The sequence below is a fragment of the Gossypium raimondii genome, chromosome 13 (genome assembly GCF_025698545.1).
Source record: "Gossypium raimondii isolate GPD5lz chromosome 13, ASM2569854v1, whole genome shotgun sequence".
Classification (NCBI taxonomy): Eukaryota; Viridiplantae; Streptophyta; class Magnoliopsida; order Malvales; family Malvaceae; genus Gossypium; species Gossypium raimondii.
In genome coordinates, this window is record NC_068577.1 from 57,364,048 (window position 1) to 57,389,129 (window position 25,082).

General features: G+C 34.0%; 4 protein-coding genes and 1 pseudogene across 4 annotated transcripts; 4 read left to right on the forward strand and 1 right to left on the reverse strand.

Moving 5' to 3' along the window:
- Positions 1–611: 611 nt before the first annotated feature.
- On the forward strand, positions 612–5,070 carry LOC105782955 (sulfite reductase [ferredoxin], chloroplastic). The gene is made up of 8 exons (XM_012608077.2): positions 612–922; positions 1,643–2,428; positions 2,809–3,105; positions 3,215–3,412; positions 3,793–3,927; positions 4,053–4,169; positions 4,245–4,403; positions 4,475–5,070. The coding sequence occupies exons 1-8, from the start codon at positions 752–754 to the stop codon at positions 4,679–4,681; spliced, it is 2,070 nt and encodes a 689-aa protein (XP_012463531.1). The 5' UTR covers positions 612–751; the 3' UTR covers positions 4,682–5,070.
- Positions 5,071–6,146: 1,076 nt separating this feature from the next.
- LOC105781217 (uncharacterized) lies at positions 6,147–8,602 on the forward strand. The gene is made up of 5 exons (XM_012605766.2): positions 6,147–6,657; positions 6,985–7,284; positions 7,393–7,542; positions 7,793–8,011; positions 8,084–8,602. Exons 1-5 carry the CDS (start codon positions 6,181–6,183, stop codon positions 8,456–8,458), a joined length of 1,521 nt encoding a protein of 506 aa, XP_012461220.2. The 5' UTR covers positions 6,147–6,180; the 3' UTR covers positions 8,459–8,602.
- Positions 8,603–9,467: 865 nt separating this feature from the next.
- On the reverse strand, positions 9,468–11,103 carry LOC105781797 (inosine-5'-monophosphate dehydrogenase 2-like; annotated as a pseudogene).
- A 2,838-nt stretch (positions 11,104–13,941) lies between these two features.
- LOC105784026 (protein RETICULATA-RELATED 4, chloroplastic) lies at positions 13,942–17,089 on the forward strand. Its single transcript, XM_012609780.2, has 8 exons — positions 13,942–14,557; positions 15,247–15,315; positions 15,736–15,867; positions 15,970–16,023; positions 16,107–16,151; positions 16,235–16,374; positions 16,465–16,590; positions 16,684–17,089. The coding sequence occupies exons 1-8, from the start codon at positions 14,051–14,053 to the stop codon at positions 16,754–16,756; spliced, it is 1,146 nt and encodes a 381-aa protein (XP_012465234.2). The 5' UTR covers positions 13,942–14,050; the 3' UTR covers positions 16,757–17,089.
- Positions 17,090–21,294: 4,205 nt separating this feature from the next.
- On the forward strand, positions 21,295–24,772 carry LOC105783480 (zinc finger CCCH domain-containing protein 53). The gene is made up of 9 exons (XM_012608968.2): positions 21,295–22,252; positions 22,325–22,474; positions 22,566–22,745; positions 22,828–22,904; positions 22,983–23,231; positions 23,321–23,459; positions 23,609–23,764; positions 23,864–23,922; positions 24,358–24,772. The coding sequence occupies exons 1-8, from the start codon at positions 21,630–21,632 to the stop codon at positions 23,886–23,888; spliced, it is 1,599 nt and encodes a 532-aa protein (XP_012464422.2). The 5' UTR covers positions 21,295–21,629; the 3' UTR covers positions 23,889–23,922; positions 24,358–24,772.
- Positions 24,773–25,082: the final 310 nt, after the last annotated feature.

The window sequence follows — 25,082 nt, forward strand, 5'->3', positions numbered from 1 at the left end:
ATGCATCAAAAAGGTCCTCAAAATTTTTCAAAAAAAGCAATTAAGCCATTATTTTCTCTTACACTCAATTGAGTACTTAAACTTTCAAAATGCATCAAAAGGCCTTCAAACTTAAAAAAAAATCAATTAAGCCCCTGCTTTTTTTTCCCACTCAATTGGGTACTTAAATTGCCAAAATGCATTAAAAATATCTTTTGACTGTTAATTTTAACAGTTGACTGTTAAAGTTAATTGTCCCTAATTTATTTTAATTAAAGTCACAATGTGTCACAACCACGACATGACATGTGATAAAAAATGATAAAAAATAAAATTAATATAAATTATTAAATTTTAATAAAAAATATTAAAAAATTATAAAAATCGTAAGAAAAATATAATTTTTTATACACTTTATAAAATTTATTACGTTTTTTATAAAATTATTATTTATTTAATTATGTTAAAAGGTTGCCATCTCAAATTACGTGCCACCCGTAATGCATTGCGCGTGGGCATGTTATCAATGCCCATATTCAACAGGGAAAAAAAATGTCCCGTGTCAGGCACGTGACCATTGGCGCACCTTAGCAAAAACAAATAACACTTCCTCTTCCTATTTTTATAATTATCGCACTTCACACAAATAAAATCCACTTCTTCTTCTTCTCCATCAATAAAGAGAAAAGCATCAAATTCTCTGCTTTTATCTCTTCGCCATTGTTGCTATACCTTTCTTTAGTAAAGCCTTTTAGCCTTTTCTTTCTAAGCAATGACGACGTCGTTTGGAACTACGACCGGTACCCTCACGCCGACCGATCCCAAGATCCGATTCCAGAGCTTCACGGGGTTGAAATCTTCCAATTCCATAGCTTTGACGAGGAATCTTCGTGTGTTTCCCCTTCCTTTTTGCACTCCTACTCTCATTAGAGCTGTCGCCACGGTCAGTTTTTTTTTTTTTGAATGTTAATTGTTGTTTGGAATCTAAGAAAGTGTGGGAAAATCTTTTAACTTTTTGGCAAATTGTATTGCTTTTAACTCTCTTTTCTCAGCCTGTCCCTTACAAAAAAAAAATTTCATTCTTTATTACTTTCTGAGAAATTGCTAATGTCAAATGATCAATTGAGACTGTTTTCCCTTTATTTAATTTTTTTTTTTTTGCATATTTTGGAACTAATATTGATTTGTTTCATTTTGAATGTTAATTGTTGTTCGGACTCTAAGAAAGTGTGGGAAAATCTTAAGAAAGTGCGGGAAAATCTTGTAACTTTTTTTTTTCAAATCGTATTCTTTTTCACTCTCTTTTCTCAGCTTGTCCCTTACCAAAAAAAAAAAAACATTTCATTCTTTATTACTTTCTGAGAAATTACTAATGTCAAATGATCAATTGAGACTTTACTTTTCCCTTAAATTATTATTATTATTATTATTGCATATCTTGGAAATAATATCATTTTGAATGTTAATTGTTGTTTGGAAGCTAAGAAAGTGTGGAAAATCTTAAGAAAGTTGCTAATGTCAAATGATCAATTGACACTGTTTTCCCTTCAATTTTTTTGTTTATCTATTAATAGGTATATATTTTAGAAATAAAAGATTAATTATTTTTTAAATTTGAGATTTATTTATATTAATTTGTGTCTTTGCTTGAATCCCATTGCAGCCATTGAAGCCTGAAACAAGTACAGCAGAACCAAAACGAAGCAAAGTTGAAATCTTTAAAGAACAAAGTAATTTCATTAGATACCCTCTCAATGAAGAAATATATACAGATACACCCAACATAAACGAAGCTTCAACACAATTAATTAAGTTCCATGGCAGTTATCAACAATATAACCGAGATGAACGTGGTACTCGGTCGTATTCGTTCATGCTTCGAACTAAAAACCCCGGCGGGAAAGTCCCGAACCAGCTTTACTTAACTATGGATGATCTCGCCGATCAATTTGGTATCGGAACGTTACGTTTAACGACGAGGCAAACGTTTCAACTCCATGGTGTTTTGAAAAAAGATCTCAAGACTGTTATGAGTACTATTATTAGAAACATGGGGTCGACTCTCGGTGCGTGTGGGGATCTTAATCGAAATGTGCTTGCTCCAGCTGCGCCGTTTATGACGAAAGAATATAAGTTTGCGCAAGAAACGGCAGAGAATATTGCGGCATTGTTGACTCCGCAATCGGGGTTTTATTATGATGTATGGGTGGATGGGGAGAAATTTATGACTTCGGAACCTCCGGAAGTTGTGAAAGCTAGGAATGATAACTCTCACGGAACGAATTTCCCAGATTCTCCGGAGCCGATATATGGTACGCAGTTCTTGCCTAGGAAGTTTAAGATTGCTGTGACTGTGCCAACTGATAACTCGGTGGATATTCTCACGAATGATATCGGTGTAGTGGTGGTTTTTGATGAAGACGGGGAGCCTCAAGGGTTCAACATATATGTAAGATTATTACTGTAGGATCGAGTGATCCTTGTACTAAGAGACGGATTGCATTTTGCCCTTTTACTAAAAAAAAGAGCAAATTAGTCCTTGTATTATTGTTAAAAGCTGATCCCTATAAGTTAGCATGAGTTACACGTGGCGTACCACATGTAACTGACTGGTTATTCGGTCAGCTATCTCAGTTTTTAATGGTAGAAGTGAATGGAATTTGCTCTTTGATCTAACATACAGAGATTAATTTGCTCATTTTTTAGAAAAAGGGGGGCAAAATGCAATCTGACTCTTAGTACGGGGGCTTCCATGGTACTTTTACCCATCTTTCACCATTTTTATTGCACGTTTTTATACCTAAAAGTATTGGTTTCTTGTTATTGCAGGTTGGCGGTGGCATGGGAAGAACACATAGACAAGAGACTACTTTCCCGCGTTTGGGTGAACCGCTCGGTTACGTGCCAAAAGGTGACATTTTATATGCTATTAAAGCCATCGTTGCTACACAACGAGATCATGGTAGAAGAGATGATCGTAAATATAGTAGGATGAAATATTTGATTAGTTCTTGGGGGATTGAAAAATTCAGAAATGTTGTTGAGCAATATTATGGAAAGAAATTCGAGCCTTTCCACGAGTTGCCGGAATGGGAATTTAAGAGTTACTTGGGCTGGCACGAGCAGGTTCGTGTTTTTAATTTGATGTTATGATTGTCTTGAATTGTTTTCATTTTTAACATGCTTAGCATTGACATGGTGCGTTTGACCGACTTGGTAACTTCTCATTTCACAGGGTGACGGTGCTTTATTTTGCGGGCTCCATGTAGATAACGGTCGGATTGGAGGAAAAATGAAAAAGACACTGAGGGAAGTGATAGAGAAGTATAATTTAAATGTGCGAATCACCCCGAACCAAAACCTCATTTTGTGTGACATTCGTAGTGCATGGAGGCGTCCTATTACCACAGTTCTCGCTCAAGCTGGGTTGCTGGTAAGATTCTTATTAGAGTCGAGCATCTTAATCAAACGGTTAAGTATATTTGTCTATTAGTTCGGGTTGGTTTCCCGTATGATAGTGTATTTATGGCATGTTAGTAGCTAGATAAGACTATCTAACCTAATATGGAATCACACGAACCGTTACCAAATATACCATGGCATAGAATCCCTCCAAAAAGATTGCATGTAGGATTTGCTTAATCATTGCCCAAAGCACCGAAATAACATTTTTCGGGAGCTTACTATCTGTGTAGTGTGCACTTTGTGCTTAATTGTTTAGTTCTTTCCTTCGGTTATCGATATTCATTCTCGAAAATTATAATTCATATGTTGAATTAGAATGTACGGCTGACGTGTTCTTGCTACGAACAGCATCCTAGATATGTGGACCCCTTGAACTTAACCGCTATGGCGTGCCCGGCTTTCCCACTTTGCCCTTTGGCAATAACTGAAGCTGAACGTGGTATACCCGACATCCTCAAGCGTGTCAGAGCTGTCTTCGAGAAGGTACGTTGTATGATCATTGGCTTAAACAGTCAACTCCTTGACCCTTTTAAAGAATCCTATCAATTATCCATATTCGTGATCGGGTTTGAAACTCTAATAAATAGATTGGCACTGCCTAATTTCAGGTTGGACTCAAGTACAGTGAGTCTATAGTGATAAGGGTAACTGGTTGCCCTAATGGTTGTGCTAGACCATACATGGCTGAGCTTGGACTAGTTGGTGACGGTCCAAACAGTTATCAGGTAATTTGATTATTTGACTCGATGCCGTTTTATACTTGGTAGGATAACTCGGTAATTCCCGTTTTTTTTGTTTAGATTTGGCTCGGAGGAACACCCAATCAAACCCAATTAGCAAGAACTTTTATGAACAAAGTCAAAGTTCAAGATCTCGAAAAAGTTTTCGAGCCTTTATTCTACTACTGGAAACGAAAAAGACAACCCAAAGAATCATTCGGCGACTTCACAACCCGCATGGTAAGTATTTTTTTGTCCTCGATATTGCCTCGTTAATATTTATCCAACAATCAAATGATGATTTCTCACAGGGATTCGAAAAACTTCACGAGCTGGTAGACAAGTGGGAAGGTCCGGTTCAATCACCGGTAAGGTATAACCTTAAGCCATTCGCCGATAAAGAGACATACGAAGCCATGGAAGAGCTTGCAAAGCTGCAGAACAAGAGCCCTCATCAACTGGCAATGGAAGTCATTCGCAATTTCGTCGCTGCCCAGCAAAACGGTAAGAGCGAATGAGTCGGTTTTTACTATATTCTCACTGGCTGGCTGCATTGTCTAATAAACGGATCTGTCGGTGTTTCTTTCTCGGGGTTGTTACTGTTTGGTAACATCATCTGGAAACGGATGAAATCTGGGTTTTTCGAGATGATTTTGGCATCATTTTACAGGATCTGGGTTCTTATCTATAAAATTATTGTGTGTCCTAATTGTTTGTTGAGGATTGTGGAGTTTTTGGTTTTTAGAATATAATTTGCCATAGCTTAGGGATGAAACAGCAAAAAGCAAAAATGAATAAAGCTTTAATGACAATTAACAATGGCAAACTCGAAACTAAAAGCTGATTTCTGTTCTTTTATTATTATTTATGTCTTTTAGATTATAAAACATGGATTTATTTTTCTCAATGGATGGATATATATATTTGTTCTCAAAAGGGTCAATTGCATCATTTTCAAATTAAGGATAAGACTACTTTTAGTCCTTGAAATTTACAGGTTTTTCTAAATTTGGATGATGTGGTATAATATTATGGTATTGTCATTACATTCACCAAAAAGGGAAGAAAAGAAATTCTAAAATATTTGGAATTTATTGAAACTAAATTGAGAAAAATTATCATTAATATTGAATCCGATCTTCACAAGATAAGCTTCGATCAAATTACATACACGTGTGGATAACTAATATACATGCACACCAGGATAGCAATCCATGTGAAGTGGTCCCTGAAGTTATTTATTTTCAGAGTCAAACATGGAGATGGTGCATGCCTCAAGACATAATTAAAATCAACAATGTCCAAAGTAACAAAGCATCTTTGTGTTTCGGTCCAGACTGTTTGTTTCCTTAGAAAATGAAGTATTCCCAGACAAAAGTCAATGTGAAGGTGGAGAGACTCGAGACAACGAGAGAGAAGAAACCCAGTCCGAGCCCATGCAACACACATTACTTAGGATTTAGTAACGAGGTGTCAGTATTTGTTGCAAACATTAATACTTAATATACATATTTTTAATTATTGAATTATTAAAATAAATAATTTATAGGTTATACCATGTATCTAAGGAATACCTCTAACGGCATGTAATTTTTTTTTTGGTTAATTTTTGAACCTTCAACTTAGTAATTATGTCTATTTTGGTACCTTAATTTCGCAATTAACTTCATTTTGATTTATGTATTTAGAAAAGTGTAATAGTTTAATGATCTGACAGTCGAGTTTATGCCATGTTATCATTTAAATAGTTATTTTATTTAATGACGTGGAATAATTTTAGAGTATTACGTTATTAAATTGTTCTAATTTTTCACGTTTAAATATTAAAGTGGAAAAAAACATAGATAAAATGAATCTAGTTGTCAACTTTAGAGACTAATATGATCTAAAAAAGTTATCAAGTTGAGGGTAATCAATATATTAAGACTTTTTCAAAACCAAACCAAATAACACTGATTTGAAACAACCCCCCCAAAAAAAAAAAAGAAAAGAAAAGAAAAAATTGTGTCTTCTTTGCATGGAGAAGCAACCAATGGGAGAAACCATAACAAAAAGATCCAAATGGCAATACCCACCACCACAACCAGCCCCAAAGATCCTTCATTTACCACCTAGGCCTAAAAGAAAACCACCATTAAAGCCTTCAAAGCTACCATCTTTACACAATGAAACAAAAGGGAAACAACTAGTGAACTTATTTGATCAAGAAAGGTGTTTCAAAAGAGGGCTTATCCCATTAATGCTTGTGAATCCAATGGAAGAAAGCAATGAAGAAATGAAAAGAGAAAAGGTTGAAGAAGAAGAAGAAGAAGAAGAAAATAATGGTGGTGTTGTAGCTTTGGTTGAAGAAGAGAAATGGAAGTTCCAAGCTGAAATGTTAAGAGCTGAATGTAATTTATTGAGGATTGAAAGAGACATTGTTGTTAAGAAAATGGAGAGAAGCTGCGTGAAAATGGAGAAAACCTTGAAATCTGCTGTTCATACTTTGGTTTCTGTTAGTGGTTCCTTTCTCTCTCTTTTTTATTTATTTTCTGTTTGGTTCTCGAGAAAATATTGGTTGTTTTCTGTTTGGTTGCTGGATTTTTATTGATAGAATGTGTGAAGCCATTGTTAAGTTGAGCCTCTGTTCATACTTTGGTTTCTGTTAGTTTACCATAGTTGATTCCTTTTTCAATTTCGTCTATCTATCTGTCTATATAAATATATATTTATTTTTGTTTGATAATGCATGTATTAACCTCATTCGGACATATATATTTATCCCACACTTATAATCGACTCCTTCGAGTCGGTCGATAATTCAATGACCTTGATTATGCAGGGAAGAAACAACATTTGTGAAGAAAATGATGTGAGGATGATATTGGAAGAACTGATCAATGAATTGTTGGAAAAACTAGAAAAATTGCAAAAGAGTACAGGGGTTAAAGATTTAGAGGCTAAAAAATGGAGTAATTTCGATAAACAAGCATGTTTTCTCCGAACGCGGCTCGACAAGTTCGGAGAATTCTCCGTCGAACAAATACGCGCGGAGGAGATTCGAGAAATGGCAGAAGCTAGCTTATCGATCAAAACGAGTAGTGAAAGCGACGAGAGCCTTATTTCAAATCGGAACAACAATGTAAGAACATAAAACTTTAAGTTCTTGTACTACTTTTGTTATTCGGACATTCATACGGAGATATGATCGATGTTCTAAATATTGTCATACTCGTATTGGCTGGTGGAGATTTTGAGGAGAAACATGGAGAGATTGTCAAAAGGGGTTTTATTCGAGAGAATGGCAGAGGAATACGGTCTGATGGCCTCCTCGGGTAACAGTTCGAAGAGGATTGACTATTCGGATTCGTCACAGTCATCGACACAACGTTCAGACAAGGTAAATATCATGAATGATTCGTGCTATATATCGATGCTCATTGCACATGCATATATCCGGAAAGTTTTTACGTTTGTTGGGTCGAGTTCTTGTAAGGTCAACAAATGGGACATGGTTGCTATTGTGCCTCGAACAATATACTCGGTTCCGGTTGGTATTGAGTTTCATCGTACATTTCTACGTTAATTTAGTTCACACAGCCGATGAAAATCCCGATTATGAATCGATTGCCATACATTTGTTCCTGCAGGAGAAAATGTCCGGTGAACCAAGAGTGTGCTCGGGACATTGCAAGGCTATAGTGCGGAGAATTGTTGAGCAAGTTCGTGCGGAGACCGAACAATGGTCTCAGATGCAAGATATGTTGGGGCAAGTAAGGGACGAGATGGAAGAATTGCAAAAATGTCGAGATTATTGGGAAGATCGAGCACTTGATTCGGACTACCAGATTCGATCCTTGAAATCTGCTGTAAGATTGTAGTAAAGCTAACTTCGTCCCGGTTATTCGTAAAGGTAACATGTTCCTTTTTGCTTTCACTAGGTGAAAGAATGGAGACAGAAAGCACATTCGTCCGAAGCAAAGGCTAGCGAGCTACAGGCTCGAATGTTCGTGCTTCACGAAGAGATCGAGAGATTGCGGAACGAAAGAGAAAGGAAAACCGTGAGGGGTAGAAATACTTCACCGGCTAACCAAGAAGCAAGAAACGAAACGGAACTCATGTGTGACTTGAAGGAAAACCGTTGTGCAAACGATGATGGCTGCAAGGCTCAACCATGCACTGTTACTGGACTTCTTCCTCGACGATCACCCCTGAGAGAACTCGGTAATATGTCGGCATTGATGAAGCAACACGGCGAAGGAATCTTGCCGTTATTTTGCCTTCGTCGAGATCCAGAAACAAAATGCTCATTCTAGAGAAACCGGATTCCCAACATGTACGGCTATCAAAACGATCGGTTCACAGACTTAACCGGTTCGAAACAAGAACACCGGTTTACATAGTATTGTAAATCTAAGTCTAACAATATGTTGTTGATAATAAATATTTTTATTTCTATTTATATTTTATAAAAAATTTAAAAATTTTAAAAAATATTTTTATATAGAAAATGGATATACATTTTATCTAATATTTTATATTTTATATTTTATAAAAAATTAAAATTAAATATTTTTAATAAGTTTTCAATTAATAAGTCCCTGGTAAAATATAGATTCTTTTTACTCTAATTATGTTAAATGATTATTTATTTTATATTAAAAATATCTATGGTAATTTTTTTAATTTTATTATTCTAATAATTTTAAGATATATTTTATAATTTTGATAATTTGATCACATTTAAGTATTTTATAATTAATTAAGAAAATTTTTAATTAATTTATATAAGTTTAGAGAAAATTCTAAACTTGGATTCTATCTGCACGAACAACAAATTTGACCAATGTTTTGATCAAAATAAAAGGTTGAGTGAATTGATTCAAAATTATTTAAAATAGATAAAATTCAAAAATTGAAACAAAATCTAAATTAATTTAATAAAAATTATTTTATTTTTTATAAAATTTTAATTATTAATTTTATTGTTGATTTGGTGATCAAATTAAACTGATTGAATCTAAAATCTACAATTTGAAATATTCAACCACCGATTCGGTTATTAAAATTTATATAAATTTGTAAATTTTCAAGTGATAATTTGACACAAACTTAGAATATCCATCAAATTTTTATAAATTTTTTATATTAGCTCGATTAGGATGGACATTGTTGCCAATACAGGAAACATTGATTCAAATATGTTAAAACGTATTATTCTTCTATTTATGGGTTGAGGAGTGATTAGTTTTAAGCACTCTGTCAACAAAAATAGATATGATCAGATCCTATAATAAAATTGTTGAAACAACAACCAGAAAACTCTCAAAATGATTTCTTTTCATAAGAAACCAAACCATGCACTCCGCCTTCGGCCTGTGCTGCACTGGTTCGAACCTGTTCCAGTTTCATGACGACACGATTGTGTACCATAAGCAACAATAATCAAATCACAAACCAGAAAAAAAAAATATGGGATCTTTTAAAGGTGATTAATCATACCTCAAGCCTAAGTGTGCCTGATCTCAAGAGTTCATGTGCAGACGGTAGAGAGGAAGCACCGAGATCTTGGAATCCTTGCTTGACTGCTTGCATTGTGTAAGGTATAAATTTTAGTACAGAGCCTTTATCCACGACTGCTCCAACAACCCCTTGTGCGATCTTCAACTTCGCGGTATCACCCAAGTATCTTTGATTGCTTCCTTTAGTCATTGCTTCTAGGGAGCCCATGCCGAGATATTTTTTGACACGTTGACCATTCTAATAAAAACAAAACATGAGGATTTGCAGAAAAGTATTGATTTAAATTAAATATGAAATGCATATATATATATATATATGTTTCTTTGTGTTTGTATTTGTAGAAAAGAGTGAGTGTTACATGCGAAACAAGTGATGACTAAAGCAATGAAAGACTCAGTAACTCCTGTCTGGTGAGCAGTGCACCATAATCTATACTATAATGCCTAAAGCTACAGAAAACAAATGCAGTATCATACCAGGAGCCTTGGTGCTTACGGCTAAAAAGCTTCCCATCATCACAGTAGTTGCCCCCAAAACCAAAGCCTTGACAATATGTCCAGAGTTCGAAATGCCACCGTCAGCAATAACGGGCACACCATGACACCTTGTAAACGGCTGTTGCCTGAGAGGTAGCAAAATCAAAGAAAATAAATTTGGCAAGAAATAGTCTAGTAAAATGATATATTCAACTTATAATTAAGTTATCGAACTATCGAAGAAAAGGTTTTTTTACCTGTCCTCGTCCAACAGCACAAACCTCTTGTGTGGTGCAAATGGACCCAGACCTCATCCCAACTCTTAATCCATCTACACCAGCTTGAATCAAATTCTGTGCTTGTGCCATAGTCACCACATTCCCACCAATCATCCAATTGAGGATATGTCTTTTTTAATAAATTTGATCATCTCGATCTGATACATCGAATTACCCTGGGAGCTATCCAAGACCACCACATTAGCCCCTGCCTTCACCAAGTGCTCCAACCTCTCCCTGTCCGATTCTCTTGTCCCTATAGCTGCACCCACCATCCATTCCCCATCGGCTCCTACTGACAGACATTTAAAACCCCAAAACAGAAAAAAAAGATTTAACCCAACAAGGATGCTAACTAGTTTCCAAATTACCTGATTCAGTAACAGGAACACGAAGTGACTTAGCGGAACGGATAATGGAAGCTTGTTGAGAAGAAGTACAGTTGCAATGAACAACAGCGATACCACCAAGGGCAGCCATTGAAGCAGCCATGTGAGCTTCGGAGACAGTGTCCATAGGGGAAGCAACACAAGGGATAGAGAGTGAGACATTGCGAGAGAGACAAGAGGATAAAGAGACGGCATCGGTGGGGAAGTCAATGTAATGAGGGAGGAAGATAACGTCGTCGTATGTCAATGAGTAACCTTGGTTGAATATTTTTGAAGCTGGGAAGCCGTCCTCCATGTTATCTGCTTTTTGTGTCGAAATGGATGAATTACTGTGGGGTTTAATTAATACCCAAAGGAATTTGAACTCTACCAAAACACCACGTTAATATTAAAAATTGGATTAATCTAAGATTATCATTTATATTAATATTATCTAAGATTCTTTACATAAACATGACCCACAGGGGACAAGAAGCTAGGTCAGCAGTCTCACTGTCAGACTGTTAAGGTAAATTCCGAATGTACTACTGTCAGGGGAGTCTTCCATGATCAAAACAGAGAATGAATTCATAGGCTAGATTAAAGTCGAGTTATGGGACATCTTAGATAGGTTGACTCTTCTGCATAATCGGGACTACGAAAGAGTGTTAATTCAGTCTGATAATGTAGAGATTATGAAGGCTATCCAAGACTTCTCATCGAGGGCATCAAATTCTACTATAACCAAACAAGTTTATCAGCTTTTGCCGGAAGATAGACAGTAAATTTTACAATATGCCCCTAGAGAAGATAACAATTATGCTAATTACCTAGCTAAAATGGCATTTGGGAGAAAAAAGGGTCTACAACCGGAACACTGATAGAACCAATAAATTTATATATCCAAATCAACATCAATTATTCGAATAAATAATATTGATCCGAAATAATAAATATTTGAGATATCTATCTACACTCGTATTAATTTCGTCACGAATACCTTTTTTTAAAATTTAAATCAAAATATTATTTAAATTCGTTAAATATAAATAAAATATTTAGAAATACGTAACCCCAACTATTACCTACCTAAAATTCTCAACCGAATTATCATCCTTAAACAAGTATTGTGCCAATGCTAGGGTGGCAACCAGCTATCAACAGCTAATTTGACTAATTGTTTGGGAGTTCCTAAGTTGTTGGAAATTACGTCTAATTTGTCCCATTATTTTGGTTAAAATATGCCACAACTCCCTATACTTTTTATAAATTTCAAATTTAAGTCTTATACTTTATTTTTAAGAATTTTAGTTTCTCTATAAAACAAATTTGAGATTTAGGCCTAGTCCAATTATTTATATTGTTGATATCTTCTATAAAAAAAATCAAATTGGCATACAATATGATTGATAAAAAAGGTTAAAATATTTGTCAAGTCCCTTTACTCTATGTACATTTGAAATTTAGTCCTTTTATTTTTGATTCAAATTCAAGTTCAATTATTAACATTGCTAAAATCTTTTGTAAATTCACAAATGTGACATTTGGAAATAAAAATACTCAATTGGTTGCTACGTAACGAAAAATTATGTTATAATGAATCTAAATTTAACAAAAGGATTTTAACGATGTGAACATTTGAAGTTACATTTTAAATTAAAAAAGTAGAGACTAAATTCTTTGAAATAAAAGTAATGGAAAGTACATAGACTGGAGTATATTTAAACTAAAATAATAAATATGGTAAGTTTGACCATTTTATGAAAAAATAATTTTAGTAATTAATTTTTAAATCCGAAAAATAAAAATATTTGATTTTTAATTTTTTAAAATATAAAAACTAAATAGCAAGTTTTATTAAAGTAGATGGACTGACGGCAAAATTTTACCTAATAATAATGAGATTCTTGCAGTATTCTTTTAAGATTCTAAAATAAAGAACATCCCCCTGCGCACACGTGGCACCCACTCTATAAAATCTCTCACCATCTTCCACGTGGCACAACTCAATGCCTCCTTCAAACGTATGCTTCAGGCTGTGTGTTACACGCTCCTGCACAAATATAAATTAATTTCATTTGCAGTACTCAACTATTTGTGTTTTTCTATTTTATCAATCTTTCAAAAAATTTCGATTTAATCATTAACATTCTCGATATTTTATATTTTGGTCATTTTTCCGTTAAATCATCAACGGAGTGTTAACATGACCTTATTTATTTGCATAATAACAAATTTAGTGCCTTAAAGTTTAAACATTGTTATCAAAATCAAACCATGATCGAATTGATCAGGTCATCGGATCAATTAATTTGATTAAAAACTCATAAAAAAGTAAAAAATTAAAAAAGAATCTCGACTTAATTGGATTTTAAGTCGATTCAATTGATCCATTCCGATTTGCAATTCAACAGGTTCAATATTGTTATCTAGATCGAAACCTTGGTCGATTTCCACTAGTTTTGGCCAATTCAAACTTCATTACGTTTAAAAGTGGTTATCTCAATACTAATTCTCCTACACAACCCTATTCACAAATCACTGTTCTTCTTAGAGATATATTAAAAATAAGTTAAGGGCATTTGGTTAAAAGAATGTAAGATTACATTTGGTAATAAAATTACGATAACGTGATATTACGAGATGGAATGTCAGATATGTTACAAAGTAATATTGATCCGAAATGTGAGAATACGAGGTCTAATGTAAGCTAACGTGAATCAAACACAGCCTAGAGTTTAGATTAGGGGTGGCAATTCGAACGATAGATTCAAATATTGTGAATTCGAATTTTAAAATTAATATTCAGTGTGGATTCAAAGCATATGCAAATAGATATTTTAAAATCCATTAATCTAACCCACATTGATTATTCGGACAACAATTGCTTATTTAGATTCGAATAATTGTACCCATTTTTAGATTTTTTACGAATTTGGATATTTGAAAATGATTAAAAATTTCAAATAACTTTATATATATTTAAATATCCGACAAATAATATTATTTAATTTGAATATAGATTCGGAAATTACACATATGGTAGTGGAAGGAGGAGGAGGAGCGTGAGTTTCACATGATAGAAGAAGAGAGTAGGAAAGAAATTTTAAGACAAACTGGCAAAAGGCCCTTTTTAAAATCCTTCTCAGTTAGTAAAGTTTGATAACCAAAAAGCCACCAACGACATACTTGAACTCCGAAAACAACGTAAGGAACAACCCAACACAAAACCACCTCCGCCGCCGCCGTCACTACCGCCACCAATGTCTACCGCCCCCTCCCTTTTCACCCCATTCCCGCCTTTTTCTCCTCTCCCGAAAACCACCTCTAAATTCTCCACCACCTTCCGTCTCCGCCTCCCTTCTCCCATCACCACTCTCCGCCACCGCAAACATTCCCCGTTCGCAGCCTTCTCCAACCTCCCCGGCGGCGGAAATAACTCCGGCGGAGGCGGTGGAAACAATGACAACGGAAAAGGAAAAGGTGGTAGTGGTGGCGGTGATGAGAATGCGGGAGATGAGAACAGGAAAGAAGCGATGATTGTATTGGCGGAGGCAGGGAGGTCAATGGAAACCCTGCCGAAGGACTTGGCGGCGGCTATCCAAGCCGGAAAGGTTCCTGGGTCGGTTATAGACCGGTTCTTGGGTCTTGAAAAATCGGATCTTATGCGTTGGCTAATGCAGTTTGATGGGTTTAAAGAAAGGCTTTTAGCTGATGATCTTTTCTTTGCTAAAGTGTTCATTGAATGTGGTGTTGGGATCTTCACCAAGGTTCTATTTTTGCCCCTTTCTTGCTTTAATTTGCCTTTTTGGGATTTAGGGTTCTTAGTTTTTATTATAAATCATCAATAATTTGTTGAAAGATTCCCATTTTTTATAGCTTTCCGAGGTCAATTTATAAACTGTAAATTTGCGTTAAAGAGTAAATTTTGTACAATTAAAAACTAGTATGGTCGATGAAGTAATCATATAGTGACATTCAACTTCATGTTGACATATAGTGACCGACTTTTAATCATAGAGAATGAATTATTTAACAAAATGATTAATTTGCTCTTTAATTTAAAGTACAATGACTAATTTGTTTATTTTTTGAGTAAAGAAGAAAACTATAATTTGATTTTTAATACAAGGACTTCTATAGTACTTTTATCGCAAGTTGATTGTTGATGTATATGCATAATGGTATTAGTTTAGAGGGAAATCATCAATGAAATGAAGTGCATCTTATGGAGTGGGAGAATTGCTTGAATCAACTCGGTTGGAGGGTTTTTATTTGCGTTGATGTCCTCGGTTTCGCTTGTGTAAAAGTGATTATTCCTTTAATATTACCTTGTTCCTAATTGTGTCAACGGTGGCGATCGCTTTGTTATGGTCTCGTACACTCGTATTCTTTCATTTTGCATTGGTCTATTCGGTTTTGTTGATTCAATCTTATGTTTGTTTCCTTGTATTTTTAGACTGCTGCTGAATACGAACGTCGCAGAGAAAACTTTTTCAAGGAGCTCGAAATCGTTTTTGCCGATGTGGTATTGTTGTTTACCTCATAAATAGTCCCTTTTTCTTCTGTTCTGAATAGCGATGATTGGCTTGTTTGGCTAAATTCAATGAAAAATATCAAGGGTGTCTTGCGGCAGATGCTCAAGGCCATCCATTGAGTGTGTCGAGCCGTAGGATGACCCCTCGAGACCCATCAAGGGCATAGTGATAAAGAAGTCGGTAGTTCAAGATTAGTAGATGAAACATGTAACTCCTACACATTTGCTGGTGGCCCAAGCAATCTAACCATAAGAGTAAAATTCTTTTAACACCGAACTATACCTTCTATGGTTTCGTATGCTCCTCCTCGACTAGGCTAGAGAAACGATCATACATATAGATTATTGCGACTTAAATGTAGTATTTTGTTATCATTATCGTCTTAAATTTTCCGATTTGTTTTTTTCTAGGTGATGGCCATAATTGCCGATTTCATGCTTGTTTATCTTCCTGCTCCTACCGTTTCTCTCCGGCCTTCTCTTGCAGCTAGTGCCGGTGTTATTTCCAAGTTCTTCCATAGCTGTCCCGATAATGCTTTTCAGGTTTCTGTTTTTTATAATTTCCGATGATGGAGATTTCACAATTTCCTTCTAAGATGAAAAGACTAAAACACGATTTACGATCGTGAAATTCTGTCTCTGCAGGTTGCTCTACACGGGACTTCATATTCACTTCTGCAGAGATTAGGTGCTGTAATGGTAAGGAAATCTTTCCCGTTTTTCAACTTTTAATAGATATGATTTCAGTGACTGGAAAATGAACAAGCCGTGATATGATGCAGCGTAACGGGGCAAAACTGTTTGCAGTAGGCACCACTTCTTCCTTGGTAAGTTTTCGGGATCTATTCATTTCTTTTCCCCTGTGATTGATTTTATCGAACCGAAATCCCAGATCTCATTTTTCTCGTAGGTTGGCACAGCTGCCACAAATGCCTTGATTAATGCGAAAAAGGCCGTCGATAAGTCTTCCGTTGATGAAATCGAAAACGTTCCCATATTATCCACCAGTGTTGCATACGGTGTATATATGGCCATTTCTAGCAACCTCAGGTACGTAGATCTCGTATCCCCGAAAATGCTTCCACGATTATCCTAATTCCGTACACAAACACTCAGAACCGTTGTTTTTGATGAATATAGGTACCAAGTGCTAGCCGGTGTAATCGAACAACGGATGTTAGAACCTCTGCTACACCAGCACAAGTTTTTGTTGAGCACGATATGCTTTGCCATTCGAACAGGCAACACATACTTGGGTTCCCTTTTGTAAGACTCGATATCAAATATTCAAATACTTTGTACTCGTTTCTTTGCCTACACCTTCTCACTTTTTTGCAATTTTCCGCTATGCTTCCATAGGTGGGTCGATTATGCTCGTTTGGTTGGTATTCAAAAACCGCAGGAAGAGGAGAACCCTGTATTGGTATCGTAATTCAGGAATCGGAAGCTTTGCTCGTGCAGCATGTACTAAAGGATTCATCGTAGACAAATCCATGTCCGAATCATCCCGGAACTTACAGTTCTATTGTTTGACATTATATGCATATCAAGGTTTTTTTTTTTTTTTTCATTTTGCTGTTGTTTTCGTGCCGGTCCGGGATTCCGAATACCCCTAACCAATGGGTTAAATTGAATTTTCTTCCTAAGTTTCAGTAGTATTTAGATTTTCATTTTTGCTACATTCCATTTTTGTGTGAATTGAGACCAAAAGGGTCTGTTTCATTTAAGACGATATAGTAATACCCTTTCTCTTTTGGTCCCTAAATCTTTCTAAAATGCATGCATGCATGCATATATATAGGTTGAAATACAAGGGAGGTCCCTGGAATGTAGAGGCTGAATCAAATTAGTTCTTATAATATAAAAAAGAATCAAATAAGTCTAATTTATTAAATGATATTTTTTAAACAGTAAATGTTAACTTTATCCTAATTTAACTCTTATTTGATTTAAGAACTAAATTGATCCGTTTAATAAATTTACAAACAAATAAATTATTTAAATAATTATAAATTTTATTTTGTTAAAATAATTATCAAATAAAAATAAATTTATTAATATTATGTCTTGAAGTTTGGTTTTATAAATAAATACGATTACAAGAAATAATTTTTTTAATTTTTTATCACAATATTAGCAGAAAAATCTTACATATAGTCCAAAATTTTAAAACCCAAACTGACTCGATCTAAATTTACTCGACCCCAACTCAATCCACCCAGTAAACAAATATGTGATTAAGCGTACCGATGTCATCTCGAGTCCAAATAACATAGTCAATATTTCTAAACCCCAACGATAACCATGTGGTTATGATATATATTGTTGATAGTAATTAATATATATATCCGAATATGTAATATCAAAATATAGTGGAGTTATTAAATATAATATATAAACCAATGTTTTCAAAATCTGATTGAATTGGTCGGTACATTTGTTTAGAACATAGAAAAATAATTAGTTGATTTGTGAAATGATACGGACCCATTAAGCCAGATTTTATAATTTTTTTAATAATTTATTTGGTTTGAACCGTTCAGATAAAAAATCAGTAATCCGACCAATTTAACCATTAATATTATTCCAGAAACATGAATATAAATACAAATATTATCCAAATCCGTAAATATCTGAATCCGCATTTTCCGCTAATTTAAATATTATAATCATAAGGCCAATTTTGTACCATAAGTTGGGCCATACTCAAACCTGAACAGCAGATATGTTAATATGAATGGGTCCAAGATATTGACAATCCACAAAATCTTTTAAATTACCTATATCTCCTTGCCTTTAAATAAACAATAAAAACAAATATATTTTTAATGTATTTTGACAATATTGAATCATTTCCATTTCTACATATAATTTATTAGTCATTTATTATATATATTATTTGTGGTTCAGTCCCTGTCAATTTTGAAAATAAATAACTAAATTTAATTAATATTTTTTATCGATGACATATAATTTTGGTTAATATAATAATAAATTAAGTTCTCAATATTTATAAATTCTATCAAATTTATCCCGATCCAAAAATATATCAACAAAGAATGTATAATTTTAAAAAATCCAAAAATTTCTTAATATATATATTATAGACAAAGAAGATTAAATTTGTTATTATATTGATAAAAATTATATAAAATTGATAAAATATTAATTGTCTTAATATGCTCACTTTTAAAATTAATAGGACTATATTTTTATTGGACCAATTTACTTAATATAAAAAATGAAATACGGAACCAACAAAAGGGGTTAAATAGGTAATATATGCCAATTTTCTTTTAATTGGTCAAATAAGTCCTTTTTTAAGATTTAGAGAAATAAATTGATTTTGATAAGAAAGAGTACGAAAACATGTCCGGCTAAACAGTTTTTTACTAACATGTCAAAAAATGCTCGTACAGTTGAATTTAGCATATTTAGTCTATTTAACCAACAAAAGGCATTATTTTAAACTCAAATATGGATTTTTTTTATTTTTATTTTACTCTAAGGCGGTGCATAGGATAATACATAATTACCCCTTTTGAAGTAGATCCACAAGATCTAAAATACGAAATCAAAGGGTGGAGATCCGGGATGTGTTCCATGGGACCGGATGCAGAGAATCATAACTGTGCTGCTTAAATATAAATCCAATTTAAATTACATCATACGGTACGGGGGGGAAGAAGTTTTGTCAGAAAGATAGTAACTCAACGTGCACTAATACTGTAACTGAAGCTCTTCATTATTTACGCGCTTCCAAAATGCGTGCTCTTCACACCTCACTTTCTTTTAATTTTTAAATTTATTTTTTTAATTTTTCACGTGCTTCCATTGTAGTAATTATTAATTTGTCTAATTTAAATTTTTTATTAAAAAATATAATAACTTATTTAGCCTTTCAAATTAAAAAAATCATTTTAATTTCCTATTTAAATTTTCACCCTTTTTTAATTATTATATTTATATTATTTATCAAATAATCTAAAAATGGATGAAAATTTTACATTTATTAATTTTGCTACGTGACAGCTCATTTATATACCTAATTGATAATTTTTAAAATTAAAAATTTACATTTATTAGTTTTACTGACGTGACAAACATCTATCCTTTAATAAGCTTATAAAATACGAAAAATTAATTACTAACCTTGTTTCAATAAATACCTCGAGACATCAAATATATATATATCAAACATAAAATAATAGTAGTAGAAATGCAAATGTAATTAAATATTGCATTATCCATTTATCCAATTATAAATAATAACAAAGCAAGTGAATAGATCTAACAATTCTATATTCATATATTTTATAATTCATTATTAAGGATAATGATAGTGGAATTAAAAATTACAAATATATATTTAAATAAAACTTTACAAAGTGAGTCCTGAGGTTTTTTTTTTCAAATTTTGTTTGATATATTCAATTTATGGTGATTCTGTATTATCTTAAATTTATTTGTGGAGTTTTTTAATTTCGTAGATAATGTTTTTCAATATGGTACGACGATTTCGTGTTTATGTATTTATGAAATAGTTTATATTTTTAATTAATGTTTGTTGGGTCGAGTAACAAGGAGTTCAATGTTTTTGAAGGTTTCAAATTTGAAATGTTTGCAGTAAGTTTTTTAGAATTGGACCGGTGTTCAAACTGACCAAATGGCTTGTTCTTGATTCGATCGTTCGGTTCAATTTTAATTAAATAAATCATTTAAAAAGTCCATAAAAGTTAAAAATGATTAAAAATATAAAAAATGCGAATGAATCAATTCTGAGCAGTTTGCTCAAAAGTTGGTTCAACCCATTGTCTGAACTGCATACTGATCACTTCTCGATTTAATCGATTTGACCAATCAGCCTGATTTGGTTCCAACAATCTGGTCAATCCAATCCTCAAGATCTTGAATTCAGATGATGTAAACGAAGGAAAAGAACACTAAAAAAATTGGATCGATGATCAAACTGATCAATCGGTTGATCTAATTTTAATTAAATAAATTATTTAAAATTTCATAAAAAGTTAAAAACATCATTAAAAAAATATAGAAACTTGATCCAATTAGTTTTTTTAACCCAATTCAATCAATTTCTAGTGGTTCACCCAAAAGTCATTTCAATTTATTGTCTGGATTAATATACTGATCGATTCTCGATAAATTAATTTGATCAGTCAACCTGATATAGTTCGAACAACCTTGTTTTGCGGTTTTTTGGAAAACCCAAACTGAATTAACATTTTAATTATGAAAATTTTAAATTTAAATTTAAAAAAAAAAAAAAAAGAGAGAGACAATTTCCCTTTCAAGTTTATTGAAGCAGATCTGAATCTCCTCCCCACTTAGCCTAGTTTTGTCCATTTCTGTAAAAGACAAATCTCCCCTCCCTACCATAACACAATCAAAATTTTAATACCATAAAGTAAACAATTTTCTTTAAATAGAGGAAAAATTACACTAGTGTCACTCACTTATTGGTAATTTTCAATTTTAGTCTAATAATTATGTAAAGTTATAAAATGATCATTTGATTAAATTACCATCGTAAGGAGCAACTTTAGCTCTTGACATTTACACACCATGTAATTTGATGCTTTTTCCAATTTTACTTTTCTTTATCATCCTTTCACCTAAAATTTTTTAAAATTTTATCGTTAAACTTTTCACCAAAATTCAAGATAATAATATTCATATTTTCTTATTCTTTTAAAAATAACCCTTAATGTTTCAAGAAAACGACAAGGTTTAAAGTTTAATATCATGCCAAGTGATTTTCCGTTAGTAATTTAACTAAAAAGACACAATCGAATAGTTAAGTGATTATTTTGTAGCTTTTCATAGTTGAGTAACTAAAAACGAAATCTACTAATAGTTAAATGACTAGAAGTGTAATTTACCCTTAAAAATATTTAAACCCCAATATAAAAAAAACATAAATTTACTCTCCCGAGGTTGCCTGCTCTGCTCTGGACTGTCTTTTTTTGTGTGTGTGGTTCTAATTTCTAAAGTTCCCCTTTTTCTTTTTTCCCATCATCAAAAGTATAAAAAAAAAAGAAGAAGAAGAAGAAGAAGAAGAAAAAGTGAGAAAATTTGCAGGAAAACGCCATTTTTGTTTATAATTTCATAATAATTTTACTGGAAAAAAATAATATTTAAAACCCATATCCATCATTGCCCTTTTGAAAGCAAAGTCCACTCCTTTTTTTCACTCTTTTCTCTCTCTTATCTTCTTCTTCTTCATCTCTCTAGACTGGTTTTTTTAAAAGCTTTTTTCAGCTTTTTTTTGTTGTTCCATTCCTGCCATGGATTCATATGAAGCAACGAGGATAGTGTTTTCTAGGATCCAAAATTTAGACCCTGAAAATGCTTCTAAAATCATAGGTTACCTTCTTCTTCAAGACCATGGTGACAAAGAGATGATACGTTTAGCTTTTGGACCTGAAGCTTTAATCCATTCTTTGATCTTTAAAGCTAAAACCCATCTAGGTCTCCCCATTTCTAACCCACCTTCGCCGTCTCCTCCTCCGCAGTTCTCTTACGCCGGTGTCGTTAATGGGTGTGCCAAATCTTTGCATGGTGCGGCCGCCGACGACAATGGTGGATTCGTGGATGATTTTCAGTTTCAAGAACATGTTTCGGATTATTTGACCGGCGGGAGTGGGGGATACGCCGATTCGACTTTACATCGACGGAGTTTCTCGGTTCCGGGACTGTGTTTAACCGGTGAAGATCTGAAACCTTGTTTGTATTTTGCTCGAGGGTTTTGTAAGAACGGTAGTAAGTGTAAGTTTATCCATGGAGATCACTGTGCTGAGAACGAGTTGGAACACTGCCAAGAGCTGCTCAGATCAAAATCTTTCCAACAAGCGGCGGCAACGGTGACGGCATCACAGTTCATGGCTGGTGGCGCTTCTTTGCCGTACAGGTGAAGCTTAGCTTAATCTCTTTTCTTTTTTTTTTTGTTAATTTAAGTGTAAATAACATTTTTCCGTTGCAGATCACCATTGATGATAACAGATGAGCTTCATAAATACGGTCGGTGCCGGTCCGAAGCAGCCGTGGGAGCTAATTCAAGCTCTAGGCAAATTTATTTAACATTTCCAGCTGACAGTACTTTTAAAGAAGAAGATGTTTCGAATTATTTCAGGTAACTAAATCTGCCATTGTTGGCTCTTGTTCGAGCTTCCATTGTAGAGTTTTTTAAGTTTTTTTCTCATGCCATTTTGTGTTTTATATAGCATTTATGGACCTGTACAAGATGTTAGAATACCTTATCAACAAAAAAGGATGTTCGGTTTCGTTACGTTCGTGTATCCCGAAACAGTGAAGCTCATTTTATCGAAAGGAAACCCGCATTTCGTTTGCGATTCTCGGGTTCTCGTTAAACCGTACAAGGAGAAAGGCAAAGTTCATGAGAAGTATGATTTTTCGGTTTTTCGTTATCTATATGTTGCATATATTGTCTGCATTTTATCGATGTAATTCATGTTATTTGATTAGGAAGCAACAACAATTGGAGAGAGGAGAGTATTCCGCAACTCCAGTTGATACCCGGGAACCATTTGATCTTCAACTCGGTGCGTATAGAAACAAAGAACTAGGTTTCGGTTTATGTACTACTTGATCGTGAGCTTTTTCTATTTGAACTTGTTTAGGTACGAGAATGTTTTATAATGCTCAAGAGATGATGTTGCGAAGGAAACTCGAGGAGCAGGCCGATTTACAACAGGCCATCGAACTACAAGGAAGAAGGTTAATGAATTTGCAGCTTTTGGACCTCAAAAACCAACACCATTCTTCGTTTCATCACAGTTTGTCCACCTGTTCTCCCATTCCTTCGCCGACTGTTTCCCGTATTCCCACCAATCAGGCTCGTATTTTCCCAGTTGAAGCAACCCTAGAAGGTTTATAACACTTAACGCTGCCGAGAACAGTTCAAATTAACTTTCGTGTTCCATTATTCATTTCAGTTTTGCTTTTTCTTTTCCTGCAGATAATGGTGGTTTGAAATCACCAGCTGCCAATAAGCTGCTCGAGGAAGTTAAGGCAGTTTGTAACCATAAAAGCGACAACGGCATTACCCTTACCAAGGAGGATAAGGCCAATACCGAACAAAACAACTTCCCCGAAAGGTATAAAGCTTGTCATTAAATGTACATTAAAAAACATATATCCCCATAACACGAAACGTGTTCGGTTCTACGTAATTCTTCCACTTTGTGGCGATCACTTGAATCGTTTCTTATCCGTATTTATTATTTGTTGGCCTTTTGTGTTGCAGCTTGGAGCATATTCTCCCCGATAACCTTTTCGCATCACCTAAGAAGTCAACTGGCGAGTGCTTCACCGTCTTCACTGACGAGAAAAACCCATCACTGGCCAACACCTCCGGCCTCAACGTGGCTTCTCTCAAATCATGTTTCCTACAACTCCCCAGGTAAAACATTCCGTACATAAGAAGACGACAATAACCCCGTTCCTTCGAATACGAACAACCAAAGCTAACTAAGAACATTCCATTTGGCTGCCATTACAGGTTTTCATCAGGGCAAGGAGCTTAAAGGAACTGAAACTCTCTTCTAACAAGTAGACATGGTAAGACACATATATTAACATTGTTGGAAAATTTTGCCCAAATTTAGTGAATTTTAGTAAAAGTACGATGGAGGCCCTTGTACTAAGAGCCGAATTGCATTTTTCCCTCTATACTTAAAAAATGAGCAAATTAGCCCCTGAATGCTAGATCAAAGCGTAAATCGGTCTTTCTATTAACGGTTTCATTTATTTTACTGTTAAAAACTGATCTTTGTACATGAATGATACTATTTGGTTACTCTTGTCATTTATATCAGTTTTTGGACGAAATATTTATAAAAAAAGGATCAGTTTACTTCTTAGGATTAAATAGTCCATATTTTTTGAGTAGAAGGGACAAAAAATTGCAAACAATACTTAGTACAAGGACCTCCATGGTATTTTTACCAATGATTTTCATAATGTTGAAACTGTTTTTTTCCTGAACATTTGCAGAAAACATTGAGAAGATCATACAAAAAGAATAGAAAAAAGAAGTCCTCTAGCTAGCTGTATAGCCAAAAAACCATACCCAAAAACTGCAGCAATATCATCATCATGTGATCATTATGATCATCATCCTGATGAATACATACTACTTACAATGAATTAAAGATACATATAAATGTATAGGTAAAGGACAGTAGGGTCTTTTTCTGTGTGTCTGTTGGACCATACAGCAAAATTAGACCTAGTAATAACTTTTTTTTTATTACCTGGTACTGTAATATTATTTCAGTTTCCCTTTGTTCGAAATTGTAAAATAACAATCTTAATTTCGTGGTTTTTAGTAGTATTGAATATGAATAACTATCATATATGAAAGTTCCAAAAGGGAGAAATTATGAAAAAAAAGCTGCAACTTTGGCAACTTTCTTTTTCATGAGTATTATGATTTAATTTATTGTTCATGGATGTTATTGCAAAAACAAGGAAATGGGTTTTTTTTAGAATTGTTAGTGCCATTTTACTGTTCGTGTTCGGGTTTGTGGTTGCTCCCGTCTTTTTTAAGGTTCGGAAATGGGTTTTTCTTTGAGAATGCGATATGTCTTATCATTGTATTCAATATTTGTTAGTGTGCAAATCAATATTTTACGGTTTGAATTGCATTCAACACTTGGTGTGTAAATCAGATCGGTTCGTGGTTGTTTTTAACAATGTCATCTTTAAGGTTTGAATTT